Genomic DNA, 13,260 nt, shown 5'->3' on the forward strand with positions numbered 1-13,260 from the left:
TGTATACAGCATCGAGGCTCGTGAAAGAGCTAACATTTATCACACAAAAAAAATCAGACACACAAAGTATATAATAAGGGTAGATAGACAAGATGGGGAGAGAAGGGGAAGCACACAAGCACAACATTTGAGAGCAGGGACATCGGGAGATCTGTGGGAGGGATTTTATCTCGGGATTTTAATCTTTCTTTCTTCATCTCGAAAACAAAGTGCTATCCCCATCGAGTCACAGTCATAGAACAGCTGATTTGCGTATTCACACCAAAACAGCATTTAAATTCCAACGGCAATTCTCAATGGTCACCTCCACTATAGGCTGGTCACCTTGACCACCACTAACCGCTATCAACCTCCCAAACATCTCTACACCACCATATCACAACGACCTTCCTCTACAAGAATAAACAGCAACCCAACCCGCACTTTTATTCTCTATCCGCGCTCGATCCCGACTGTTAACTACCATCCTGCAGATTCTAGACCTCCACCACACAACCACTGCAAGCGCCCACGACCCTGCCTTTGCCTTCAAAACAGAAGCATAACAATATACAGTATACATATGTATTGTTACATGTGACAGGATTCAAACCAAGGTCCCAAACGTCACTCCTGACTCCGAGTGTTACATGTGGTGACGTCTGCTAACCCTGGACCCATCATGCTGAGGCCCACAAACTAGCCGAGCAGTTCTTGGAAGCTTGAACTTCAGGTCGAGTGCAAGGTGTATAGTTCTAAACTGCCAGGCTGGCAACTCGGGGGTGCTTGCAACTTGCACGCCATTGTCTCCAAAACACGTGTAAATGTTACGCGTTTGCTATTCTCAGTGAAGTTTGTACAACACAGCCCCATGGAACAATGGCACAAAATCAAACACAATGCAATGCAATCAATGTACTTACTACATCAAGGGACAGTGTACACTAACGGCAAAATGATACAAGAACCAAGTCATATAGGTGCTGCAACGACAGACTTAATTAATTAGGTGAGTAAAACACCAGACACACAACCGATACGAAAGGCTGACACAGCATCACAACACAGACTCTCTATCTAACCCAGGGTGAGAAAAGGTAAGCGAAGCAAGAAAGCAACATTTGCAGGGAATTCAAGTAAAATGGGAGATAAGAAAGGGAATGGGGTTCAGGCGTGTTTGAAGGGGGCCCCCCGTTGTTTCATCCATGCTGGTGTGAGCGGCACTTGGCAGATAAAAATGAAGAAAGAGGGCCAAGTCATCATTCTATGCATCATCTGAACGGCTCGTCTTGAGTGCTCTGCTTAATTCTCCTCTTCATCCTTCCACTCACTCTCAAGGACAGCCACTTTGAAGCAGGCTGCCACTCACTGAGCAACACAGCTCACAGGAGTCACTGGGCTCATTTCTTCTTTCTCTCTCTCTCTCTCTCTCCTTTTTCCCCAATTTGGCTTTATGGTGTGGTCGAGTTCTTCATACAACACAACCTTTTCTTTCTGTAGTTCATAGAGGTCAAGTCCTTCATATAACAGCATGCTCATGCCGCTCACACCATTAAGCACAGATCATTTCCACAGCAAAATAGACTAGCTGCCTTCTTCCTCTCTTTTCTCTCGCTCCTTCCTTCCACCAGAAAGAAAAGGGTTGAATCCTTTCCACAGCTGTGGTTGTGCACACCTCTATCAGTGAAAATGCCGCGAGGAATCAAGCGAGTTGATATGAAGGAAAAGTTTCAACAAAAGGAAAAATAAATACGAAAAGGTCTCATCTCTGATCCCACAGAGGACCCTGCATTCCTGACGTAATACACCTTAAATGTCATGAATTGTCATCCATGCTTTGAAAGCTCTGGACACCTCCTCCCCCCCCCTCCCCCACTCCCAGACCCAGAAGATGTCATGGCAGAAAATAAATAAGAGCCCTCAAGTGCCCTTTTTTCCCTTGAATTAAAAGCAACTTTTAATGACTTTCCTAAGAATCCCCAAATTAATAAAGTATAAACATCACAGATATCAATGCAGTGATGAATTAACTCATGACTTTTGAGGTGGAAACTTATCTCAGGTAACCAGTTTGTAAGAGAAACCCCCAGTAGGTTATAAATGGGTGAAGGGTCGGCTGTGAGCATGTTCAAAAGAATCTTGTTCAGTGGGTGCTTACGGGATGAATTTAACGGACCAGTCGTGTTGCAAAAGTCCTCAGAGGGTGAAAACCCTGCAACAACGGAGCATGGAGAAAAGCCCGAGTCCACAGGTTATGCTGTCTCAGAGAGAGGTTGGATTTGGGAGCTCCACGCTGTGAAAGACAATGCATGCTGGAATCAGGTGGAGAGTGAAGGAACAGGCAGACTGCCTTCTCGATAAGGCTAGCAAGGAGTTGCCTGCTTTGAAGTCATCTCCGCGACAACTGCAGGGCAGAAGATTCAACGAGTAGAGCGAGGTCAGCAACTTTGATACCTCAACGGGGTATGACATAAGAAGTGAAGCTGAATCTCCACCAACCACCGTGCAGAAGGGTGAACTTGGTTTTTGTCGTCACGGAATGCGGTCGCTGAACCATTTCGGGTTCGCATACGGTAGACTCTCGATTACAACTTCATGTTTGAGTCAGATTTAAAATAAATTTCACCCCATGAAATTCAGTGCACAGCAACTGTTACTTCACTTTCTTGTATTTTATTCCTCTCTCCTGTCTCCTGACACAAACTGTCAGTATTTTTGTCAGGTTCCTTACATATCCTTCCCTGGTTTGCTGCCTTTCATTATTTTTCTCATTTACAATCATTACATTATGTATGCTTTGCTCTGCAGGCAGTGGCTTCTACCTGGAATCACGACGGTGACCCTGTGGCAGTCTTGCGAGTTGAGGACCATGTTCAGCGTCTTCGTGCCTGCCTGTGTGAAAACCCCAAGTATTTGCAGGAGAAAGTGGCTCATTACTTGCAGGTATGGATGCACACATACTTGAATCTGTGATTTATGTATGTATATTTGCTTTGTTCAGACAAGGAGAGTATGCATGCATTTGTATGTTGTAGTTTGTTCCAAGCTAAACAGAGAGGGTTTTCAAGGAGGATTTTGTGTTTGCACGTGATGGTAATGTACATCGTCTTTGCTTTTGCTAGCAAAACAAGCATCGTCTCGTCCTGACAATGTTGCCAGAGGCAGCTTTTGGAGAGCGCCAGCTGGCTGCTGAGGCTGAAAAGCTGCAAGCAAAGGTTTCTGGCCTAGGAGTGGGTGAGCGAGCTCGCCTCATTCAACAAGGTATTTGGACAAGTGCTTACTGTTCAGAGAACTCTACATTTTCAGCCAAACTTTTTGAACTCCACTTGCCTTCTGACATACTTATTTCATCACAGTCTTCACAACTGATCTTCAAAGTTGCTGAGTCATCACTGAAAAATGGATAGATAATAACTCAGAAATGTTGACTTGTGAAGTGATCCTGCCCACTTGAGCAGAATACTTGTGACTTTGACAATGTTTGACATGCTCATAATGAAGTTACCAAAACTATTGCCAAACCTGGGCTGAATTTTGGAATTTTTATTTTGCATGATTTTATTTTTAGCCGTGTCGCAGACGCTGGTCATAGAGTGCCCTCTGCTGTTGTTGTTCTTCTTGTTCTTCTTTTTCTTCTTCTTCTTGTTCTTGCAGAGAAGACAAAACCTCAAAGCTCCACCCATTCTGGGAACCATAGCTCCACCCATTCTGGGAGAGGCTTCATATAAACAAATATCCACCATTTTTTTTTTTTTTTTTTTTTTTTTTTTTTTTGTATACAAGATCGAGGCTCGTGAAAGAGCGAACATTAATCACACAGAAAGACAAACCGACACATAAAACATATAACATCGGGAGCGGTAGACAAGATGGGGAGAGAGGGGGAAGGACACAAACACAACATTTGAGAGCAGGGACCGAGAGACATGGAGACATCGAGAGATCTGAGAGAGGGCGAGGGCTTTGGGGGGGGGGGGGGCATGGGAAGGGGGCGGTGGGAGAGGTATAAAACATATGGACACTGCCAGGACTTCCAGGAAAGAAGTTGGAATTTCAAACAAGGTGGATCTGGGTTGAATTAGCGGGGGTAGAAAAGATCAAGGTTTTGGATGGGGGAAGATAAGAGATGGTGGTGAACAGCTGTTTTAAAGACCTGGAGGGAGGAGTGGGATTGAAGGGAGTGAGGGAGTTTGTTCCAGAGGCGGGAGAAAAGAGGAATGAAAGAGTGAAGGTGAGCAGAGAGCCGAGATTTCGGCAGTTTAACCATCAGAGGGTTGCTGGCAGATCTTGTGCGACCTGTAGGAATATTTGGGGGACAGAGCACAGAGAGAGCTGGGGGTGCAAGGCCGGAGAGGAGTCGGTAGAAGACAGAAAGACCACCTACCTGCCTGCGGTGAGTGAGTGAAAGGCCCTCAGAGATAGCTTCATCGCGGGAGATTCCAATAATTCTGAAAGCTTTGGTTTCAACAGCGTGAAGCTGAGCTAGGTGTGAGGCAGGAGCACCGGCCCATAGGGGAGAACAGTATTCCATTGAGCTGCGGATGAAAGCCTTGTATGTGGTGAGGAGCTCAGGTGTGCCGAGGAAGGACTTCGCACGACGGAGGATGCCCAGTCGGCGACTGGCTTTGGAGGCCAGCTTGGAAATGTGGTTTTCCCAAGAAAGATCATGGCAGATAGTGAGACCCAAAATCTTGAGCGACAGAACTTCTTGGAGAGGATTGTTGAGAAAGTAGATGGGAGGGTTGTCCAGTCGATCTTTTCGGAGAGACATAGTAAGAATGTGAGATTTGTCAGGATTGAAAGACATGTTCCACTTGTTTGACCAGTCTGTGATTTTGTCCAGGTCTTCAGAGAGTGAGGAGGCAGCAGACTGCCGATCTGAGGGAAGAGGAATGGAGCGGCAGAGAGTGGAGTCATCAGCAAAGAGATAGAGAGGATTTTCGAGAGAGTCAGAGAGATCATTGATGAAGACCAGAAAAAGCACTTGGGGAACTCCAGCCTGAACAGGAAGAGGAGATGAGAGAAACCCATTCAGGGCCACACGTTGACGATGACTAGAGAGGAAGTCCGCCAGCCATGCGTGGAGATTTCCATGGATACCAAAGGAGGAGAGTTTGGTGAGCAGAGCGGGGTGCCAGACCGTGTCGAAGGCACGTGATATGTCGAGGGAGACAGCTCTAATTTCCTGTTTGGCATTGAGGACCTCCATCCATTGTTGAGACAGCAGAAGCAGCATGTCCAGAGTAGAGTGACCTGGTCTGAAACCAAATTGATGATCAGAGATCAAGCCATTGGAGAAGAGGAAAGATTTCATATCCGAAGCAATGATGGATTCCATGACTTTGCTGATAATTGGGAGAAGGCTGATTGGTCTGTAGTTGCTAGGATCTGTTTTTGCACCTTTTTTGTGCAAAGCGGTGATGTTGGCTGATTTCCAAGCAGATGGCAGTTGACCTTGAGCAAAAGAGAGGGTGAAGAGAACAGAGAGAGGGTGAGATAGAGCAGCAGAGCAGGATTTTAGGACCCGTGGGCTGATGCCGTCGGGTCCAGTTGCAGAATCAGAGTCGAGGGTTGACAGAAACTTTTCCACCTTGTCAGGAGGAAAGGACACGGAGTCCAGGAGCAGCAGGGTACGACTGGGTATGGTGGGTACAGAGAGGGATGGGTTTGGGACACAAGATTTAGAGGCAAACACAGAGTTGAGGCATTCAGCTTTTTCACGTGCGGAGTCAGCTGTGTAGCCGTTTGAGGTAAGGGAGGGGATGGAGGGGGAACAAACACCAGAAACGGATTTGACCAGACGCCACCAGGATTTGGAAGAGGGAGACAGATAAGAGTTCGGTCTTGAGAACGGAGAGATATTGTTTCCTGGCTCTCCTGAGGGTGGACACACACTTGTTTCGGGCTTTGTGAAAGGAAATGAGATTTCCTTCCGTTGGATTTGCTTTCCAGGAGACGAAGGCAAGTTGTTTCTGGGCAACAGCCTCACCACAAGATTCCGTGTACCATGGACGGGAGGAAGGGTATGACAACTGAAGACGAGATGGGATAAATCTGTGCATGAGAGAGAGCAATTTACTTTGGAAGAATTCCCAGGATGAGTTGATGTCAGAGGTGGTAGAGATGGGAGACCAGTCCAGATGATTGATGGCTGCTTGAAGACCGTGCCAGTTGGCCTGAGTGAAATGCCAGACTCGTCGACGCTGAGCAGGCTCCCTGAGGATGGTCAGAGAGATGTCCACTTTAACAAGGACATGATCAGATGATCCGATCGGAGCAGAAGAAGAGCAGCAGACATTTTCAGGGAAGTTAGTCATAACCAAGTCCAGAAGAGAAGATGTTCCGTTGACTGAGATCCGGGTCGGGAAATTGACAGATTGGGTCAGTCCCAGTGAGTCGCAGAAGTCCTTTGCTGAAGAGCCATGGCTGGTGAGAGAGGTACCCACACCCAGCCAACTGGCATGGTGACAATTGAAATCACCACATATGAGGAAGAGAGAGTTGGGATGAGTAGATAGAAGTTGGTCCATATCATCAGACAGCGAGATGTAGATGGAGTCATCACTGTTTGGTGGACGGTACAACACACATATGAACAAGAGGTGGGAGCGAAGGGGAAGCCGTAGCCAGAGGTATTCCTGGGGGTGAGGTGGAGAGAGTGCAGTGCAGGGCGAGTGAGGAAGAGAGTTTTTGATAAAGATAGCAACCCCACCTCCAGGACGAGGCTCAGGTTTATCATACCGGAGGAGGGAGTAGCCCGGGAGAGATACTATGGAATCAGAGACATCATAAAGGAGGAAAGTTTCTGTTAAGCAGATCACGTCTGGTTTGACAGAAGCAACCTGTATGGAGAGATCAGTTAAGTTTGAACGAAGGCCCCGGATGTTTGAGGTCCATACCGTTAATGAAGAGGAAGGGGGAGCATCAGATACAGAACAGGGGGGAGGAGGGGTAGGGTAAGATGTGGAAGAGGTGGAAGAGATAGGGAGAGCTGTTGAAGGTGTGTCAGAGATTTCAGAATAGCTCGGAGAAAGGGAAGGATGGGGCGGACAAAAGGTTTGATGGCGATTGGGTGAGCCACAATGAGGTGTTATTTGAGGAGGGGGAAGAGCGAGGCAGAAGGTTGGGGGAGATGGAGGTGAGAGTTTGAAGGGGGAAGAAGCGGGGAGGACGCTTTGAGGAGGGGGAGTGAGAGGGGGGAAATTGAGAAGCAATGAGGGTGGGGAGATTTGAAGGGGAGGGGTGAGGGGGGAGTTTGGGAGGGAAGGGACAAGGGGAGGGATTTGAAAGGGATGGGATATGGGGGAGATTTGGAGGGGAGGGGTGAGCCAGGAGTCTAGGAGGGGAGGGGCGAGGTGGCGTCTTGGCGGGGAGGGGTGAGGGGGTAGTTTAGGAGGGAGGGGGCAAGGGGGGAGATTTGAAAGGGATGGGTGATGGGGAAGATTTGGAGGGGAGGGGTGATGGGGAAGATTTGGAGGGGAGGGGTTATGGGGAAGATTTGGAGGGGAGGGGTGAGATTGGATTTTTGAAAGTGTACGATTTATGGGAAACGAACATTTATTGCAAAATGAGTTTCTTGTGACCTTCGAGTTAAAAATACGTTTAAGGACGCTGGATGGAGGATGGAGTGCAGGAGAGTTTAGGGAATGTAGAAAAAAGGCACTATAGGAGATGGATATTTTTTTTGGGATGAATTGATTTGGTGAGCAAGTCGAAAGCAGCCTTTTAAAGAAGAAGAAGAAAAAGGTGTTATAAAATATGACGGAATACATAACTTGAGGGGAAAGTGTAAACATTGAAGGTTAATGAGTGAAAACTATCTGGGGAAATGGGGGAGAAACACGTGGTCGAAGAACGAACGAACGAATAAGAATGAATAAACGAATGAGAACAGAGAAGGGAAAAATGTTTTTGTTTTTTTTTTTGAGTTGAGATTTACACAAGGAAGTAGGCTATGGGTGAAAAGCCTGGGAATACAGAGAACGAAAGTTATTGGATCACAAACGACGGACCGCTGAGAGAAAAACAAAGCCTCAAGGTTGTACAGTGCACACTGTACAAGGCCTCAAGACACGACACGGCAAACAGACGATCAATTTATGAAAGATAAACACCGAGAAACAACCAAAGTTGCACACAATAACTTCACACACCGAAAGATAAATACAGTTTCGACAAAATACAATTGTGAACAGACTTAACTTCGAAAAACGTGGAGACCGTGTGGAGCTTCGAAAATCCCTCCCACCGTCTCCGAGATCTCGCGAGATCTCCTATTAACTCGCATAGCTTTGAGGCCTGTTTTGTAGGCCCGTGGTGTCTTCCTCTCTCACAGTTTTATTTCAAATCAAATTCGATATATCATTTCATTTTTCACAGTCGCTAACATCGTTTTAGACTTGGTTGAAAAAAAACGGGAAGAAAATCCGATGAAAGTTGCCCTTTATAGAACGAAATGAATTCTCAAAGGCCTGTAACTTCAAGTCCATTGAGATATTTTTTTTTTAAATCGCGGCATGGTCAGTCATACACCGCCCGAAATAAGAGACGGGAAAATGCCGAGATATATATATTTTGTTTAAATCGCGGCATGGTCAGTCATACACCGCCCGAAATAGCAGACGGGAAAATGCCGAGATATATTAAAAATTCGTCCATTTGATGACAATCGTCACGATGAAATATTTAATTTATACGTCGTCACAATAATGTGGAGAGAGGAGCAGAGCTTCGTTCACGTGTCGCCACACACGGGAAATTGCCGAGATATATTTTTTTAAAATCGCGGCATGGTCAGTCATACACCGCCTGAAATAACAGACGGGAAAATGCCGAGATATATTAAAAATTCGTCGCCACACACGGGAAATTGCCGAAATATATTTTCACTTTGCACAAAAATAACATCAAGTAATCGAATCAATAGGAATGTCCTGTGCCTATAACATCGACGTTATAGGCACAGCTGCATCTAGGCATTGTGTAACATCGACGCGGCTTTTGTTTTAATTAAAACTTTTTGTACTTGTTTTAAATGTTTTGCTGATTCTTGCACTTTCAATGTTGTTTGCTGTCTTTCAAATGTAATTTCCATGAGCAGCAAACAACATGTGATTGAATCATTTCAGGCCTTGATCTGCAACGGGAGCAGGACAATGATGATGCATCTTGCCTGCCCACACTGCGTATTGTCGATGTCCAGCCGAAGATCTCACCCACCGCCATGCACATAAAAACTACTAGTGGGTTTGTCGAGCATTTCATCATTTCCCTCAACTCACCTATTTATCTGTGGCAAAAACCCAGTGAAGAGTTTACGCTAAATGTTAGGGCAGGGGCACTATTTTGACAGCTTATTATGCCTGTCTCTGCAAATACTGTCTGCATTTGTACAGATTTATGTAGGATCTCCACTCACCCAGATTGCCTATAAACCTCAGCCAGAACCTACAAAGTTTCCCTTGCAGGACTGTTGGAACAGTCAGGATGAAAGCCTCAGGTGTATTTGATGTGAATATCGTAATATCATCAAGTTCACATGGAAGCATCATTGTCCACTTGCTCTTCGAGCCATTTTGTGATGGTGGCCTTTTTGTCGGTCACCAGAAAACTGTCGGAACGACGACTGGGGCTTTGGGTGGGTGGGGTGGAAGGGTGGTGTGGGAGAACATACCCTTCCCCATAAAAAACAAATGCTACTTTAAACCCCTGCACCCTCCCCCACTGTCTTTCGAAAAGTCAAGAATCCATGCAGCCATTGATTCAATTACGTGCATCACCCATAGCCAGACTTTGGAGAAGGGGAGGAAGGGGTAGGGGAAAACAAACGACAAATGCAAATATACATTTTGCCAGAATGATGTATACAGTGCCTTCAGAAAGTATTCACATCCCTTGACGTTTTTCATGTTTTGTTGTGTTGCAGCCTGAATTTAAAATGGATTGAATTTTTAAAAATGTCAACAATCCACACAAAATATACCCCATAATGACAAAGTGAAAACATGTTTTTATAATTTTTTTTTACAAATTTATTGAAAATGAAATGCAAAAATATCTAATTTACATATGTATTCAACCCATATTCTTGACATATCACGTGCCTTCGATACTGTCTGGCACCCCGATCTGCTCACCAAACTATCCTCCTATGGTATCCATGGACATCTCCACGCATGGCTTGCGGACTTCCTCTCTGGTCGTAGTCAACATGCGGCCCTGAATGGGTTTCTCTCATCTCCCCTTCCTGTTCAGGCTGGAGTTCCCTAAGGCAGTGTTCTGGGCCCTGTGCTTTTTCTGGTCTTCATCAATGATCTCTCTGACTCGGGAAAATCCTCTCTATCTCTTTGCTGATGACTCCACTCTCTGCCGCTCCATTCCTCATCCCTCAGATCGGCAGTCTGCAGCCTCCTCACTCTCTGCAGACCTGGACAAAATCACAGACTGGTCAAACAAGTGGAACATGTCTTTCAATCCTGACAAATCTCACACTCTCACGATGTCTCTCCGAAAAGACCGACTGGACAACCCCCCCATCGACTTTCTCAACAATCCTCTTGAACAAGTACTGTCACTCAAGCTTTTGGGTCTCACTATCTGCCATGATCCTTCCTGGGAAAACCACATTTCCAAGCTGGCCTCCAAAGCCAGTCGCCGACTGGGCATCCTCCATCGTGCAAAGTCCTACCTTGGCACACCTGAGCTCCTCACCACATACAAGGCTTTCATCCGCAGCTCAATGGAATACTGCTCTCCCCTCTGGGCTGGTGCTCCTGCCTCACACCTAGCTCGGCTTCACGCTGTTGAAACCAAAGCTTTCAGAATCATTGGAATCTCTCGTGATAAAGCTAACTCCGAGGGCCTTTCACTCACTCACCGCAGGCATGTTGGTGGTCTTTCTGTCTTCTTCCGACTCCTCTCAGGCCTTGCTCCCCCAGCTCTCTCTGTGCTCTGTCCCCCTAATATTCCTTCAGGTCGCACAAGATCTGCCTGCAACCCTCTTATGGTTAAACTGCCAAAGTCTAGGCTTTCTGCTCACCTTCACTCTTTCATTCCCCTTTTCTCCTGCCTCTGGAACAAACTCCCTCACTCCCTTCAATCCCACTCCTCCCTCCAGGTCTTTAAAACAGCTGTTCACCACCATCTCTTATCTTCCCCCATCCAAAACCTTGATCTTTTTTACCCCCGTTAATTCACCCCAGATCCACTTTTTTGAAATACCAACTTCTTTCCTGGATGTCCTAGTAGTGTCCATGTGTTGTATACCCCTCAGACCCCCCCACCCCCAACCCCTCTCACACCTCTTCCCATGCCTCCTTCCCTCCCCCCCCCCCCAAGTCCTCTCCCTCCCACAGATCTCCCGATGTCCCTGTTCTCTACTGTTACTTGCGTGTGTCTCTCTCTCTCCCCATCTTGTTTCCCGCTCCCTTTATTATATGTTTTATGTGTCCGTTTTTTTTTTGTGATTAATGTTAGCTCTTATATGAGCCTCGATCTTGTACCCAAAAAAAAAAAAATACCCTTGAGTCAATTCTTCAGAGAAGCGCCTTTAGCAGTGAATACAGCTTTGAGTCTTCTTGGGTATACCTGTATCAGTTTGAACATCTGGATTTGAGGAGTTTTTCCCATTCCTCCATGCAGATTTGCTCAAGCTTTGTCAAGTTGGATGGGGAGTGTCGGTGAACAACAATCTTCAGGTCTTTCCACAGATTCTCAATGGGATTCAAGTTTGTGCTTTGGCTGGCCCACACAAGGACTTTCACATTCTTGTTCTGAAGCAATTCCATTGTTGCTTTGACTGTATGCTTGGGGTCATTTTCCTGTTGGAACATAAATCTTCACCGCAGTATAAGGTCTTTTGCACTCTGAAGCAGGTTCTCCTCAAGGATTTGCCTGTATTTGGCTCCATTCATTGTTCCCTCTATCCTCAAGTCTCCCAGTCCCTGCCGCTAAAAAGCATTCCCATAGCATGATGTCGCCACCACCATGCTTCACTGTAGGAATGGTGTTAGATGGGTGATAAACTGTGCTCAGTTTCTGCCAGATGTAGCACATTGCATTCAGGCCAGAGTTAAATTTTCTTCTCATGAGACCACATAACCTTTGCCTCATGCTCTGTGTCTTTCATGTGCCTTTTTGCAAACTGCAGGCTTGCTGTCATGTTGCAGGCTTGCTTGCCTTTTTCTCAGGAGTGGCTTCCGTCTGGCCACTCTCCGATAAAGCCTAGATTTGTGACGTGCAGCAGAGGCTGTTTGCTTCCGGCAGGTTCTCCCATCTCAGCCAAGGAACTCTGTATTTCTGTCAGAGTGGTCATTGTGTTCTTTCTCACCTCCTTGACTAAGGTCCTTCTTGCCCGATTGCTCAGTTTAGTCGGACAGCCAGCTCTCGGAAGAGTCTGTGTAGTTCCATATTATTTTAATTTCCGAATGATAGGGCATTTTTAATGACCCGGTGTGTACCCCGGTTTAGAATAGGTACACCGTATTCCTGCGCATCGTAAGAGGCGACCAAGGGTTGTCGTCAGGAAGGGCATCCGGCCATAAAAACATTGCCTCAAACAGGGAACCATGATTGTCATGGGGCCCGCAAGGCTAACCCCTGCTCTAGCGGGGAAAATTGCCTTAAAACGATTATTCATTCATTCATTAATTCAATGATAGAGCTCCCTGTGGTCTTTGGAACTTTCAATACTCTAAATTGTTTTCTACGCTTCCCCCAGATCTATAAAAACCACCTTTAGAGGCCATTTTTTCCCCGCAAGCGGGGGTTGGCCTTTTTCGGGAACTGTGGTTGTTGTTGTTTTTCGGTCCCCTTTTTGAAGCAATGTTTTACGGCCGGATGCCCTTCCTGACGCCAATCCTTTTTGCCGCCTTTAACGACAAGCAGGGAATTACCAGTGAACTGGTACTCAATTTGCCGACCTCGGAAGGATGACAGGCTGAGTCAACCCCCCTGGCGTTAATTCAGCGATTGACCGGGATTCGAACCCAGGATCCTAGGATCCTAAGCCGGCACCCTAGCCGCTAGCCCAACACCAGGGATTCCCCCAGATCTATGTCGCCTCATAATTCTATCTCTGACATTCTCGAGTTTCTGCTCTGACATTGGAATTTTGACATTGACATTGCTCTGACATCAACTGTGGAATCTTATATAGAAAGGTGTGCTTTTCTAAATCAAGTGCAATCAATTGAATTGGCCACAGGCGGACTCAAATCAAGTTGTGGAGACATCTCAATGATTATCAAAGGAAATTGGATGCACCTGAGCTCAATTTGGAAT

At 46.3% G+C, this 13,260-nt stretch overlaps 1 protein-coding gene across 3 annotated transcripts in view; it reads left to right on the forward strand.

Moving 5' to 3' along the window:
• Positions 1-13,260, forward strand: part of PITRM1 (pitrilysin metallopeptidase 1) — a 94,515-nt gene that overhangs the window by 53,238 nt on the left and 28,017 nt on the right. For 2 of the 3 annotated variants that reach the window (XM_068121474.2, XM_068121487.2), the window contains 3 exons: positions 2,788-2,922; positions 3,102-3,240; positions 9,108-9,221. In XM_068121474.2, the coding sequence (XP_067977575.2) occupies positions 2,788-2,922; positions 3,102-3,240; positions 9,108-9,221 (388 nt within the window). The remainder of the gene's footprint in view (positions 1-2,787; positions 2,923-3,101; positions 3,241-9,107; positions 9,222-13,260) is intronic. The other variant, XM_068121481.2, reaches the window with a different exon arrangement.

This window comes from Myxine glutinosa, chromosome 1 (assembly GCF_964187855.1).
Source record: "Myxine glutinosa chromosome 1, kmMyxGlut1.1, whole genome shotgun sequence".
Taxonomy (NCBI): Eukaryota; Metazoa; Chordata; class Myxini; order Myxiniformes; family Myxinidae; genus Myxine; species Myxine glutinosa.